The sequence below is a fragment of the Callospermophilus lateralis genome, chromosome 18, assembly GCF_048772815.1.
Source record: "Callospermophilus lateralis isolate mCalLat2 chromosome 18, mCalLat2.hap1, whole genome shotgun sequence".
Taxonomy (NCBI): Eukaryota; Metazoa; Chordata; class Mammalia; order Rodentia; family Sciuridae; genus Callospermophilus; species Callospermophilus lateralis.
The window spans coordinates 4,311,080-4,326,943 of NC_135322.1; the positions used below are offsets into that span (position 1 = coordinate 4,311,080).

The following is a 15,864-nucleotide window of genomic DNA, read 5'->3' on the forward strand; positions in this document are numbered from 1 at the left end:
GCATGTAGAATAAATCTTAAGGAGAAAATGGAAAGTTATAAAATAGCACTCGTTTAGAAGACAAGAGGATTGTAGAAAAGCAGAAGTAAATATGAGCTGAATTGATAGAAAAACCCCACTCACTGGCTTTAGGGACAGTTGGTGATTCATCTATCCTCCCTATAAGCACTAAGTTTCAAGGCCCCTCTCTGCACCTCATCAGAGTAGGAATTTGGACAGAGACTCAACCTCCATGTGCCCAAGTTCTCCTGGTCATCATTCAGAGTCATCTCAGCACCTGGCTCATGGTGTAAAGTTTCAAGAATCACCATGTGCTGCCTGCACAGCAGGGATTTACACACACTTCATGCCTTAACTTGTCATACGAGCCTCATCAAAACATTCTAGTGAAAATAAAACTTTAAGTTTTCACAGTGGGAACTCTGTAGAATGGGCAATAAGTCACTGCTGATGGGACACGTGCAGCCCAGGCCTCCTGTTCCCCTGCAGGTCCCTCTGGCTTCAAATGCAGGGAACTGGCAGGATGGCAGCCAGTGATGTGGCTGTAGGAATCATCTCTCTGTCACAGACTGTGGTTGGAGCTCTGGGCAATTCCTCTCTTCTCCTACATTATGTGGTTCTTTACTTCACTGGATACAGGGTAAGACACACAGATTTGATTCTTCAGCACTTGATTGTGGCCAATTTATTAGCTCTCCTGTGTAGAGGAGTTCCCCAGACAATGTCAGGTTTTGGAATGAAATATTTCACCAGTGGTATTGATTGCAAGCTGCTGTTTGGTCTTCACAAGGTGGGCAGAAACATGTCCATGTGGAGCACCTGCCTCCTGAGCATTTTTCAGGCCATTAAGATTAGTTCTGGGAACTCCAGGTGGGTTGAGCTTAAAATGAAAGCTCCCAGGTACATCATTTCCTGCATATACCTGAGCTGGGTCCTATACCTCCTTTTAAATGTGATAAATTTTATGTACATGACTGCAAAAAAAAGGAACAAAACCATCACCAATGTAAAAGACTATGGGTACTGTTCTAGCGTCCGTCATGACCCAACTGCAGACTCACTGTACGCAGCATTGCTAACCTTCCCTGATGCTATGTGCATGGGGCTAATGCTCTGGGCCAGCAGCTCCATGGTGCTCATCCTGCACAGGCACAAGCAGAGAATGCAGCATGTTCATAAGACCAGCTCCTCAAGGTGCTCCCCTGAGTCCAGAGCCACCAAAACCATCCTCCTCCTGGTGAGCACCTTTGTCTCCTTTTACACACTTTCCTGCATCTTTCAGGTTTGTATAAGTGCTATGTACACTCCTAGCTGGTTTGTAGTAAATGCAGGTTTTATTATTGCTGGGTGTTTCCCAGCTGTTAGCCCCTTTCTGCTCATGAGCCGAGACTACAGTGTATCTGGGCTCTGGTTTACCTGGATACAGAATAGAGGAACCCGTGATGTCACAGGAAAGATGTAAATTGTAAGATTTTGCACAATTAGTTTTTTTTTTTTGTTCTTACCCATGAAGTTATAAAAACAGTAATGCACGGTGCTATCACTTGTGAGTGGTGGTTTATATTTAGACACTTGTATATATGTGTGTTGCATGTGTATATGTGAGTATTTGTATATACAAGCATGTGTACATGCATATAGTTGGGTTATGTTTATAGCCATCAAGAAACAGTTCTGGAAAATTATAGGTAGTGAATGGAAGTTTCTGATTTAAAATAGTACTAATCAAAGCAATGGTAAATACTTTAACATAATATATACCTTTTGATTATTTTCCTGATATTCTGGTTGATTAAGTTATTAAAACATGTGGACTCTTTTATTTATTACTTTTATATTTATCTCAGCTATATCTCTTGAGGAAAATACCAAAGCGAACTCTATCAAACAATATTCATTTGTATCCAGTGAAATTAGACTTGTATATTTCACACATTGTTGGACCTAAGGGGAAGCTGTGATATTCTAATGTCCTCTTTATGACATAGGTTATATTGAATTTCCTTTGTTGGTTGTTGCTGTGTTATTTTCATGGTGCACTTTTCTTCTTTTCAGAAGCCAATTATTATATGAACTTCCTTAAGACACTGGCCATGCTGACAACAGAAAACACTGGGGTAATAACATGTTTTGTTATAAGTGAATTTGTACATATATATGTTAACACTACTCTAATGGACAGGTCTGGCAAGTGATGCTCAACTGTTGTGGGCTGATTGCTCAGAAAACACTCTCAGCCGGAATTTTGTCCAAATTAGAGATTTTTATTTAGTCAGCTGGTGACTGTTCCCCTGCAGGAAGGACCTGAATTGTCTCTGCCAGGAAAGTCACCAGGTCCAAGTTGTGTGGGGTTTATAAGGGGAAATAAGCACATCCGTGAAATGTAGGTGCAGGCAATGGAGCAGGACACAAGGGCTGAGAAAGGATTTAGCAGAGCAAAAACAGACAACCACATCCTGGGTTTGGGCACATTTGTCAGCATATAAAGTACAGAAAAATGATTTTTTAGCATCTTAGAAACTTCTTAACATTATTTCTTTTATAACACTTATTTCATAATCCCATTATCCTACTTATTAATATTTTATAAGCTATGATTTATAATCTCTGTATTAATTAAATTCAGACCATAGCATTCCCCACTGGTTTTGGGGGACATAATCAAATCATTGATTCCTCTGTGTATGTTGGGTCAATAATTAGCCCTTAAAACCAGTAACTTTATAGATAGTATCTATTGTGTTTTATATATTAAATCCAACAGTTAAGAATACATGGTCCGATTAAGAGTCCTAGGACTATTAATAGCAAAGGTCTCGCTATGGCCAATAAGAGAGTGGTGAACCATGGAGACCAAGAAAACAAATTTTGATACTAATTATTTTAGTCTTTTTGTTTGTTTGTTTGTTTAATATTTTTTGAACCGGTGACAAGTTTTCTCTTATTACTCAGGAGTGGTTAGTATAGAAACAACATATTTCTCCTAAGTCATACAAAGACCACCTTGTTTCAGAAACAGAAGGTTTTGTTGTCTTCTATTTTGTAACATTATTTCTGCCAAGGAATTGAGAGAATTTTTATATTTGTTGGCTGACAGTTTTAATTGTGTAAGTCTATGTGTCTGCTTAAGGTTTTGAAAGGTTGTTTTAGCAACTCAGACCTTATAACAATTTTTGGTCCCAAATTATCCTCCATTTTGTGACATGACCCTATTCTCAATTTACATTGACTGTATTTTTGTCTTCTAATTTTAGGGATTTCTTACTCTTGTAAGAAAAAGGGCAACAACAGCTCTTGCTGTTTCAAGCTGAGAGGGGGTGATGTGCAGCGGGGCAAGCCATTTGGAGTCCCTTTTTAGAAATTGGGTTGTTCAAAGGGGTCCATGATGAAAGTCTGGTTCATGAAGAACAGGTCGTAAAGTCACCTGGGGATTGATGGTTTTATTAGGGAAACTAAAAGACAGGAGTCCTGAAATTAATATAAAATAAATGATGCATCATTTATAACATGTCAAAATTAATATTTTTTCTTCAGCAAGAGCAAGAACTGAGAAGGTGTCCCTATAACAAGGCCTTATAAAGCCTAATAAGGCCTTTATTTGGTAATGTAAACTCTAATATTGTCAAAGTTATCAGGAATGTAAACACAACAGTTAGTTACATTACTTAATGTCATCTGATTTTTATAAAATATCTTTTAATTGGCATGTCCTTTGAACTTAGTAGAGATCCCTTTATTTTGTTACTTAGGGATACCTGTGTAGGAGCTTAGAGATCTGAAGGCCTTAAACTAAGAACTTTTAATTTGGCCAGTTTTTTTTAACCTTATTTATTTGGTGTGGGGGGCAGGCTCTAACATAAATGTGTATCTTAAATTGCAGTAAATGTCCAGGATTTGTAGTTTCTTGGTTTTAACTGCTTTTTGCTAGGTGTTTAAGATCAACATGATTAAATGGACCTTGGTTCTACCAATTGTTAAAATCAGCTGAGTTGCCCTTGGGAGTCACTCTGCAGGAACTTGTGAGCAGACTCTTAGCTTTGCTAGCACCATCTACAAGAGGATGGATTAAGTTGCCACTGACCATGTGGCTTCCCTTGGAAGCATCAGGCTGTCTCCTCTTTCCAATGGCCTTCCTCTTTCTGCAGCTTGCACACTGACTCCTTTATTTACTATCTGTAGATGATGGCTTAATGCCTTAAATCAACTTAGGTTGTTCTAAGGCAATAATAGCAGTAGTTAAAGTTTACAAGGAAAAACTCTAAATTAACAAGACTAAAAACATACTTAGTTTGTACATAATTTTGAACCTTGGCTGAGTTATATATTATATCCTGTGTTTGAGATCACAGTAATCTTTACAATAAAAATCAATCTTTGTACATAACATTAAATGAGTTGAAGTCTGGCCTATGTTGGAGGAATTTAAACATGTAGTAAGGTGGGAGGCAGAGCCTTATTTCAGGTAAGATGGTGCTCTTCACAAATATTGGTAAAGTGTTTCAGTTATAAAGCTGATTATTTTTTGTGTGTGTGCGTAAAAGTGCTAAATGTTTTACAACAATAGACCAGACTATCATTATATTTAGAAATACCTTTAAATAAATGCCAATAAAGTTTTTCATCTGTATAAGTCTAAAATTACCATTGCAAAGAACTTTACAAGGTTCAAGAACACCAGGCTTGATAAAATGTTTTCTTAAATCTTTTACTTTAAAGATTTGTATTCCTGGAAGATATGAACACGTTATATAAAGAAGAGTAAAAACTGCAATGTAATTGTTTAACTTTTAAAGAAAAATCTAGACCCTGTAATGTAGTTCAATACTTAAAATTAACAGTTGCCATTTAATCAGAGTTATAAAAACCTAGATTTCTTAAGACCGTTTGTTCTAGGAAATAAAATTTAACACAATGTTAGGAGTAAATTAATGTTTTAAGGAATCCTTGTCTTTTAACAGATTAAATTCTGGTTTGTCCAAGTAAATTAATACTTGACCTTAGGGGGAAAAATTGAATAGCTTAAAGTATTTGTGTTACACATATATAACCCACTAAAGTACTCACAAACCATTTAAAGTATACCCTTTATTCATATACACCATTTATTACTTACCTAGACCTTCTTGTTGTTCACTTAGATGTATTATAATTTTATCATCTTAAGACATTTTCCCTTGAAACATTATATATATATATATATATATATATATATATATATATACACACACATATATTTACATTTTTAATGTGTTGACCCCTATTTTTGTTTATATCCTGAATTAACCCTTACAAATTTTTGAATTTAGATAAATTACTCCATTTTAAAAAAATGAAATAATTTATGTAATTTATGGTACTTTAATTGGAATGTAGTTGAAACCTTTAGATTCTTTAGATATAGAATTGTAGCTGTTGGGACTTTTAACTTTTAATAACCTTAGTTTTAGTGATAAAGTAATTTTAAACTTTTTAAAAAATTTTTTCCAATTTATGAAAACATGAATAATACTTAAGTATATCACCTGAAGGTATTATTAAGGGTACTTGATGTTATATTTAACAGTATTTTAACTTTGTAGATTAATCAGATGTCTCTAACAAACACATTTGTGATGAGTGTCACATATGTTAAATCTAACATTTAGTTTTTTAATTAAGATCTCAGACAATGTGCATTGAACAGCATTTCTTTCCTGTTGAAGAAAAATTTTAGAAACAATGGATATTAGACATTTTATAGATGTTATAGACATTTTATTAACAGTTGACCACCTAGAGAAGCTTGTGAATGAGTAACCTTAGATGCCACAACCAGCACAGACAAACTGTCAGGTTCTGGTGAGGGGCAATGGGAGACTGGAAGAAATAGTCACACATGCAGATCTTGAATGTAAAACAGCTGGGATCTGGTAAAGCACTGCTTTCTGGTGGAGAAGCAGGTCCAAAGAAGTACACCAGCAATCTTTATTATGTATGTCTCATTAATCAGACTAGAAACTATGCAAGCTTTATTCTTAGTATTCATGAAAGTTAGAGAATTAGCACCACTATGCAGCTATTTTCTCAGTTACATTCTACAATTGCAATGTGCAATGTTAGGAGCACTGTGCAGCTCTCAAGAAAGTCCATTGTCTAAAGTTACTAATTCAAGGCAGATTCAGGAGCAACTGGTGAACCATTGTGGTTATCTTAGTAAGGAAGGTCCTTCACTCCCAGGAGCTGTGTGCCTGAGAATAAGGTCAAAGATAAGACTCTGGCAACAGCGTCTCCCCATGGAAAGCATTGCCATAGCAACTGGGCATTCTACACCTTTGCACAGGAACTTTCCTAGTCACCACCCATGCCACAGCCATGAAGTCATCTCAGAACCCAATCTCAAACACTGGCCTCCCAGTCACTGTCACTGACTTAGACACATTTTTATTTGTTTACCCATTTTAAATTGAACTTTTTGAATCACATACAAAAAGATATTTGGCTTCATCTTTAAATTTTAATTTATGAGCTCATATGTCAATTTTGGCACCAAATCTAGGTACACATGCCTGTATACCAAAGAAACAAAGGCCTTTTTCTGGAATTCCTGAAAATGGAACAGGAAATATTGAAGGGGTGTACAGGACAAATGGAAGGTGGACTGACTTGGATTTGTAATAATCAGACAAAGGCAGACAACAAAACACACAGCAGGTAAGGAGACAGAGTTAACCTACAGAAGATCAGACCTGAACCAGTGGGCTGGTGGGCAACATCTCCCAATAGCCCAGAACTTGGGAAATAGTGCTGCCCAGCTTTCCTTGAGTTCCCAGGTATAGATTCACACAGATCAGACCTACTGTCCAGGGAAGTACAGGCAATTCTCAGCAAAGCAATATGTGGGTTGGCAGGAGCCAATGGAGAGAGTATCTGGGGCTGAGGAGTGCATGTCAGGGACCTTTCCCTAGGTGGTCTCCAGCTTGCTGTGCCTCTTGGGTGTCACTGAGTGATCTTCTGGCTGCAAGAAAATGGATGTCACTATCATCTCCAAATGTTGTCTGCTGATTGCTTAGAAAATATTCTCATTCCAAATTAGAGAGTTTTTTTTATTTAGTAATATGGTGACTGCTCCCCTTCAGGATCTGAACTGTCTCTGCCAGGAACATCATCAAGCCCTAGTTGTGTGTATGAGGGGAGAAAACCACATCATTGAAAAGATAGGTGCAGGCAAGGGAGCAGGACACAAGGGCTGAGAAAGCAGTTTGCAGAGCAAAAACAGACAACCACATCCTGGGTTTGAACACATTTGTGGGCATATGAAGTACTGAAAAACAAGTTTTAACATCTTAGAAACAGCTTAACATTATTTATTTTATAACACTTATCTCATAATCCTATTATACTACTTATTAATATTTTTGACCTTTAATTTATAATCTCTAATCTATATTTATTAAGCTCAGACCATAACACAACAAAATTACACAAACTAAGCACACACCTTGCATGCATTTGCTTTGTGAAAAAGCAAGGCCCTTGGTTTCTATGAAAACTCCTCTTGCATCTCCCAACAACATTCCCCAATATGACCAGAATATGACAAAGCATGTCACCTGTTTTGTACTGTACACAATAGAAACTGTTCTGTAGGAGCCCTTTTGTATTTGATTTAAAAAATTCCATGACTTTTAAGTAATTTTTATTTCCACTTGCTTTTGGCAATAAATTCAACTGCAGGAATTTTAAAGAGTTAATTTTAGCATTCCTCTCTTGATGTACTTGTGCCCTGGTGTGGGTACGGTTTTTGGATTTCCATAAAAATTTATGAGTTGAAACCCTCGTCTCTGGAGTCGTGTCTTGGGTGGCAGAACCTTTGAGAAGTGGAGGCAAGGAGAAGGGCCTTGGGTCCTGGGGCAGTCACCCTTGCATGGACAAATGGTGATCTCCTGGAGTATATTAGCTCCCATGAGAATGGGTGGTCCTACAGCAAGTGCAGGTGTCTCCTCTGGCTCTCACTCCTGTCCTACCCTGTGGTCTCTTCTGCACATGCTCCCACCATTGGGAATCCCTCTGTTCTGAGCCCTTCACCAGACCTCAGCAGATGCTGGCACCATGCTCTTCAATCTGAAGAAATGTGAACTGAATTAATTCCTTTTCTTTACAAAGTACCCACCCACAGGTATTGGTCACAGCAGTGGAGACAGGTGAGCACTTGGTAGGGTTTTGTGTGTGGAGTGTCAAGATCAGCACTGGCTGGTAGGTTCTGCAACATGTTGTCATGATGCTTGTGTGTATCTCTGCTGGGGATGTATGCAGTGGTGCCCTTGTTGGTCATATGTTTACACCTAGATAGCTCTAGGATGTATTTCCAAACAGTTTACCAAATGCCTGTAGGAATTTCACACCACTAGTTCCTCCTGTTTTTATTATTTATAAATATGAACAAAATGCTTTTATTAACCACAACATAAAAATACCACGGATTTCTATTAGAAGTTTCCAAGGATAAATAAGGGGTTGTAAAATTGACTTTTCTCATATGCACTTTAATAGAAAATATTACATATTATGGCTGTTCTTGTCATTATGGATTGATTTCAGCTGAACATTAAAAAAAATAGTAAATATCAAGTCACATATATTCTCCTTGGGTGCCAAGACATGATTAGAAAGGTGACCAGCACCTCTGTGAGGGTGGCCATCAGCAGGATCAGGACTGATTTCCTGAACATTCAGAACCATGTTTTCACTCTGGATGTTACCTCGGGCCCTTTATCTTGAAGAGGCCAGTGCTGGCTCAGGGCACCACCTGCTCAGCTGGCCTTTAATTCACATTGAAAATGTTGATGTTCTGTCTTCCCCTGTCTCTGCCTCACCCCTTCCCTTCTGAGCTGATTCATGTCCAGGCTCCTCCTTCCCCCTCTCCTGACTCCCTCAGTTCTATCAATGTCCTGGCACCACACATTCAAGGTTAGACCTGGGGTCTAAAGTCCTCAGTGGGAGAGAATCCTGGGAAGACTGTGGGAAGGAGCCCCAGGACTCTGTCTCCCCACAGACACGGCTTCACTGCCACAGATGTGGGATGGGATGATTCTCCAGGAAGTGCCTGGAGGACACTAAGGACTTGAAAGTTCAGGTCACAGCTTGAGTGGAAAATGAAATCAATTTCAATTTTTTTGGATCTTGGCACAGCAGTATCCACACATTCCACCCACCTCCAAGTCATCAGCCATGCGTATGGGCTCCTGCCGCAGCCTGCCCTCACCTTTTAGAGGACAGGCTGGGCTGTGGGAACCTGTGTGTCCACTAGGGACCTGTGGTGTCACTGCTGGTTGACAAGTTATTCTCCCAGCTGCTGATGGCAGGCAGCCAGGTCACACCCTCCCCAGGCATTATGTTATACTTTCTTTTCTCACCTGCAATTCAAAGGGCCACTGTCTCTTTTTCTTTTTCATTACCTGATCCTATATTTTCCCCATTCTCCATTTGTATCTCATTCTAGAGCACTTGCATATAACCTAGAATTTAGACCTTCATTGTTCAAGCACAGAGCAAGGCACTGTCCCAGCTGAGGCTGAAAGACCTTAAGTTGACACCTCAGGTCCACCCCATCTCTTATACAGAGAGAATACAACAACACTGAGAGAGAGAGAGGAGAGAGAGAATGCAATTTTTATAGTAAAAGGAAGATATAATCTCCAGATCCAGGTATTATTATTTGCATGCATCTAGTTTCCTATCATTTTTGCATCTCTGTCTCCCTTTATATCTTACTATGTGTCTTTGACTCTTTTTATCTGGATGTCTCTCCTTGTACGTAAGTTTGTCTTTTGAATAATCTTTAATTTTAATAAAATTGAATTTGTTATTTTGTGCATTGCTAGTGTGTTTTGTATGAAATATTTTCTTATTCTTGGGACACTGCATTTGACTTTTCTAAAACTGTTTACGTTTACTTCATTATTTTCTTTGGAAGTCTACTCACAATTGGTATATGTGTGTTGTGGGTGAAGACTGACGTTTTCATTGAGCTCTTTGGATATTTGCAATTTGATATTTGCAATTTTGATGTTGACAAGGTGGCCTTGCCCATTGGGGAAGTCTAGACTTACAACTAGCGAATCTCAGAGATAAAATTGGGCTTTCAGAACCTGTGATTTGTATGAAAGTTCACCTGTCCAGACATGTACGTAAAAACATGCCAAAGGGCACATATATAAGATGAGTAGTTCAGAAGATCTAAGGCCCTAGAGGTTATCATTGATGATAGTATATGTTAGAATAACTTTCAGTTTACAGCTAACAGATGGCAGCTATGAGCAGCTCGGAGTACTTGAAGAATCTACTACACTCGTTCAGGCCTGATAGGAAGGCCTGTTCCTGATAGGAACAGGATGGGATGCTCTGCTCTATCGAGCCATTAGTGAAACCACATCCTTAGCACTTGTGGTTAGTGTTGCCAAACTGCCAGGACAGGAAACTGATAGCCAGGAGCTTCGACATGGAACTTCTAACTTAGAAATCCCCTCCCCTAGGGACAAAGACCCTTCCTGATGATAGCAATATTTAGAACATCCTTATAGTGTGGTTACATTAGGCATAAGATGATTGGCTTATGGATACCATCTTGCTTGTGAAAGATTGATGGGAACGCCCCCCTGGGACCCTATAACAATTGTATGCATTCGAAAAATAAACTAAGCTACTGAAAGATGACCTGAGGCGGGTCTCCAGCCACTTCTCTCACCAGCTCCTGGAGTCTGTGTGTTGATTCTGCATTTTTACCCCCCATGACAAGGTAGCCAAGCAACTAGTTGATCAGAACCACAGAAAGTATAGTTTAGTTTTTTTTCTTTTTTCTGAGGAGTGGTGTTACTGGTGATTAAACTGTGGGACTGAACCACTGAGCCATACCCACACTAGGATTTAGGGGGAGATCCCTATTACTATGATTTCCATCCTGACACAACGTGGATCCAACACTCATAGCACAGTTTCTCCCAAGTCCCCTGAGTGCAGAGCCACCCAAAGGACCCTTGTTCTGGTGAGCACCTTTGGATTGGTTTCCACCCTCTACCTCTTTCCCTTTCCTATGGCTCATTTTAGTCTCTGGTGGTGTTTGGTGTGGGGAGCCCCCCGTGGCCCCTGGGCTGAGCTTGCTCCCCCTGCCCTTGAGCAGCGGGGATGTTGGTCTGGCACATATGTGGAGGCTGTGTAGGGCAAGTGGCCTTTACCCTCCCTAGGCCAGGGAGCCTGCTTCAAGCCCTACCTGGGAGTTACCTAGTGGGGATGGGAACCCTGCTGTAACCTGATTGCCCTGCCCAATTTGGATAGAACATTCCATTGAACCCCCCTATAATACTAAAGAGTATCCAGAGAGCTGAACCTTGGGTCACTGAGTCACAGTGCCTTAGAAATTTATATTTGTATGCTGCGAGGTTTCTTTGCCATTTTTTTAGTTATGGATACAGCCAGCTTCTTTGAAACCCATTCATATCACCAGCCTGGCCAGCTGGGGTTAGTTTGGTGAATGTACTGCCCCATTTCTGTGTGTTTCCCTACTCCTATCCCCTTGCTCTACTTTCCCAAAGTTCCTCTCTACCTATCTCTCCTTTGTAAGCACAAGCAACACAAATCATGATTACATCCGATATGTTAGGTTGTCTGGTTTTGCATAAATTTCAGTTTTTTTCTCTCTCATTATTCTGTAAAAGCCAATACAGAAATGTAAGAATAAGAGAGATTCTTCTATGGGAGACGTGTAAGTACTGTAAGCTGTTGCCTGTTGGACCTGCCTAGATATGAAGGTGGTAAATAAATCCTGCTGGCCTCATTTGGTTTGCAGAAGCCTCCTCACTTCACTCTTCATCAAATATGGACTGAAGCAATTAAACGCATCAGTCCTACGATAGCACTTGAGGAATTAAAGCATTTCCATCAGAGGTTGCTCTTGGAAAGATTCACCAAAAGTGAACACAGCAAGGAATGGGCTTTGGTCTGATACAAATCTCTCTGGCTTTCCATGTATGTGGACATCCCCCGGGAGGATGCATGTGCTGTTTCTGTTCATGCATATTTATCCTGATAGAGAGCTTTGGGTTATAAGATATCATCAACCATGGGATAGAAACATATTTATTTAGTACAGAGGGAAATGAGACTCCAGGAAGGAAAGACCAACTCCCAACACATCAAGGAGATCCATGGAAAAGCTGTGCCAAGGGAGTCCCCAGATCCTGAACCTACACAGAGAACAGCCCTGAGAGTGAGTTATAAAGCCTTCAAAGGGATGTGAGGGATGGGCCACCTAAGGGCTCCATTAAACACGCCATGCTCACTCCACCCTGCACATTGGTTGCCAGTATCCTGGAGAGTTCTCTTCTTAAAAACCTCCTCCTCAGGACTCATGATAAAGCCAACTCTAACCTTGTCCCACTCTAATGACAATGTCCCAGATAATGTTCCCTGTGATATCTCACTGCCTCATCCCCAGACTGGGCTTGCTGGACACGTGAGAACTGCAGGGGCTGTGTGTCCATGTGGATGTCAGAATGGACAGATGGTTGTGATCCCTGTGCACCAAAACATTAGGCTTTAGAAATCCAGAATAAGAATCATTCCATATTGAATGGAGAGATGACCTTAGGATCCTGAATTCAGTAGAGCATCAAGGAGAGAATATGTAAATGGGGCCTCTCAACCCAGAAGGAAAGGTCAATGCATCTCACATGGGTATAGCTGAAAACACTGGGTATCAGCCAGTTGTCCTTCTATGAGAAAACCCAGAGGTGGGATGCTGTATAGAGCACAGATGTTTCAGAGTTTTTTAAAAAATATTTATTCTTTAATTAAAGGTGGACATGATATTTATCTTGTTATAATTATTTTTAATATGGTGCTGAGGATAGAACCCAGTGCCTCATGCATGCTTTGTGAGCAGTCTACATATGAGCCACAACCCCAGTCCACTTTCAGCGGTTTTGAGCATGACACCATCATCAATTTCTCTGTGGGCCTCTCCTGGTTCTCAGGATAGAAGACGGCAGGACTCTGTGTGAGAGGGTCAGATGACAAGGTGAGTTTGAAAGCCAGAGACAAGCGGGGGCCAGTCTTCTCTTTCATAACAACCCTCTTGAGAACTAGCCAGATCCCATGACATCCACGTTGGTCAATTCAATTGGCAAAGACCCAGTGACCTGTCTCCACCAGGCCTCACCACCTCTTAATATGGCCACACTGGATACCAAGCTTCCAAGACAAAATCCCTGGTGTACAAACCCCAAGCGTATTGGATATTTGCATAAATGCTAGATTTAGCCTGAGAGACCATCTGGTTCTGCCGCTGTTATTAGGGAGGAACGCATTAAGAACATGCTCCAGTTCTTCTGTGGATGTTGATCTGTTTCTCCCTCCTGTCAGGATTGGGGGTCAGTATTGGGAGAATACATGTATCCACACTAGAGGATATAAGTTATAATTGGATTGAGCAAGTGAGTTCAATTAACTGACTCTCATTTGGGCAGATGAATCCAGTGACTTCCAAGGTGAACAACTAGCACCACATTCTTCCTTTTCCTGGTACCTGTGTTAATATCCTTCCTATAGGTTTCTCTCTCTCCATTTCTCTGATGATACCTTCAATGACGCTGCCACCTGTTGAAATGAAGAACAGGAACCAACTAGACTTGTGGTAGAAACTTCTCAGGGAAACAAGGAATGCAATGGGACATGCCTAGCTCACTGCCAGTCCTTCACATGACAGGCCTCAGTATTTCCTGTTTCCTCCAAGTGAAAGACTCTGCCTCCAGGGACCAAACACTCCAGGGTCCTCTTAAGACATGTTATGGTGAAACCTATAATTGTTTTGGTACGTGTCACCTGGGGAGAAAGTGTTCAGCAGTGTCCTCAGGTCCCCAGCCTGCATGCCCATTGCTGCTACAGGCACAGTGATAATTGCAGGTCTCAGGGGAGGTGAGGTCACAGAGTCACAGGCTCATATCTCAGGACATGGCCACCTCCCTGCAGCACATGTCCAGGTCACAGAGCTCTGTGCACTAGGATCACCATCCTGGTAAAGAGAAAGAGCCTGAGGAGGAGTGCACAATCAGTGTGAGAGCAGCATCTGGGAGGGAAGACCCATCTCAGGAGTCTGGGTAAGTGTTCACATCAGAAAAGGGGGTGCTGGATGAAGCCCATAGAAGCCAGTACCACAAAGGGAGAAGAAGAACTGATGAAGAATGGGCTCCAGGTTGTAAAGATGAATGGGTTCCCAGCCTCAATGCCAAACCTTGATGGATCCTAATTAACTTTATGTGATCCTCATTAACAGTGACTGCTATGGTTGAATCCAGGTGAAAAAGAAATGTGATTTTTCATGATGTACAAGGATGTTGTTTGAAATTCACTCATCTTCTCAGTTTCTGTTATAGGGAATTCCACCCTAAATCTCTGTGATTTCTAGTGCTGGACCTATAGTCTCTCTCTGCCTGTTGTGTGGAGTAGGAGGAGCTCACAGGAATCCTCTAGTTCTGTGCATAGAGAGAGAGCTGGTGGTGACTGCTTGAGCAGAAGGTTTTCTCTGACTCTGAGCATGATGTAACCAATGGGGACAGTAATTGTACCAATCCTGAAAGCCTCAGAGTTCATGGAGAATGAGGCTATTTCTCTCTGATGTGGAAACAACATGTATGGAAAAGTGGACATGATTATTACAGGTTTCAACACCACCTGTCAGATGTGCATTTTTATGCCTGTTCATAATTTTCTGATTTTAAGGAACTCACCATGTGGGCCAGGAATCTATAGTGGAGCAGAATGCATTGCTAGGGGTAAAGGAAATCTCTTCCCTCCCTGCTCAAGTTTCTGTGAACCTAAATTTCTCCAAATGATGAACTCTGTTAAATATATGCAGTCAAAGGACCTCAGAAATTCTAACATTTCAATGTTAAAATGAACATGTTTTCATACCCACATAAGCCAGTTAGCATGGGAAGCTCCTATTGTGAGGAATTCACTCATTTCTCTTCCTTGAACCTTTTTTAACTTGGATATTAATTAACTCATATATATTTATGTCTTTGAAAACCAGTGAATATTTTGCTTCCACTCTAAATTCTGTTCACATATATTGATGCCTTATGTCTCAATATTAGTACCTGGCTTGGGAATGTGGCACAATTCCTATGTTAGTTGTCATTGTAGTTGAGCTTCAAACACACCACCAAGTGAGTCATGGGGTAGCCATCCTGATGGGGAGCCTGTCCTGCCTCATTGCTTATGACCCACCAGGGGACAAGTGACTTCAGTACTAAAGTTCCCTCTGTGCATCTGCAGTTATTAAACTATCTAAATGTTTAATTGTAACTGATATTAATGTAGAATGAACCTTTATAAGCAAGTGGAAACATTTTCCTAAGAAGAAGTTGAAAGTAGCACTCATTCAGAAAATACTAGCAATACAGAAAAGCAGAAGTAAAAGAGTAAAATGAGCTGATTGGTAGAAGAACCCTGGTCAATGGCTTTAGGGAAGCTTGTTGGTTCACATAGCGTCAGCCAGTTTCAAGGCTCCTTACTGCACTGGATCAGTTATGAATTGGTGTGCCCAAGATCTCCTGGTCATCAGAAAAGTCATCTCAGCACCTGCCTCATGTTGGGAAGATTCAAAAATCACCATGTGCTGCCTTTACAGCTGGGATTTATACATACTTCATGTTTCATCTAGTCACACCAGGCTCATTACATTCTCGTAATGAAAATAAAACACTAAGTTTTCACAGTGGGAACTCTGGGGAGTGGGCAATGGTGGGTTTTGGTTGACAGGACATGTGTAGCCCAGGACTCCTATTCCCCTGCAGGACCTTCTGGATGGGACAGCAGAGAACTAGAAGA

At 40.5% G+C, this 15,864-nt stretch overlaps 1 protein-coding gene across 1 annotated transcript; it reads left to right on the forward strand.

Annotated features, from left to right (window-relative positions):
- Nucleotides 1-523: 523 nt before the first annotated feature.
- On the forward strand, nucleotides 524-1,462 carry LOC143384219 (vomeronasal type-1 receptor 4-like). Its single transcript, XM_076839272.2, has one exon. The coding sequence runs from the start codon at nucleotides 524-526 to the stop codon at nucleotides 1,460-1,462; it is 939 nt and encodes a 312-aa protein (XP_076695387.2).
- The last annotated feature ends 14,402 nt before the right edge of the window (nucleotides 1,463-15,864 follow it).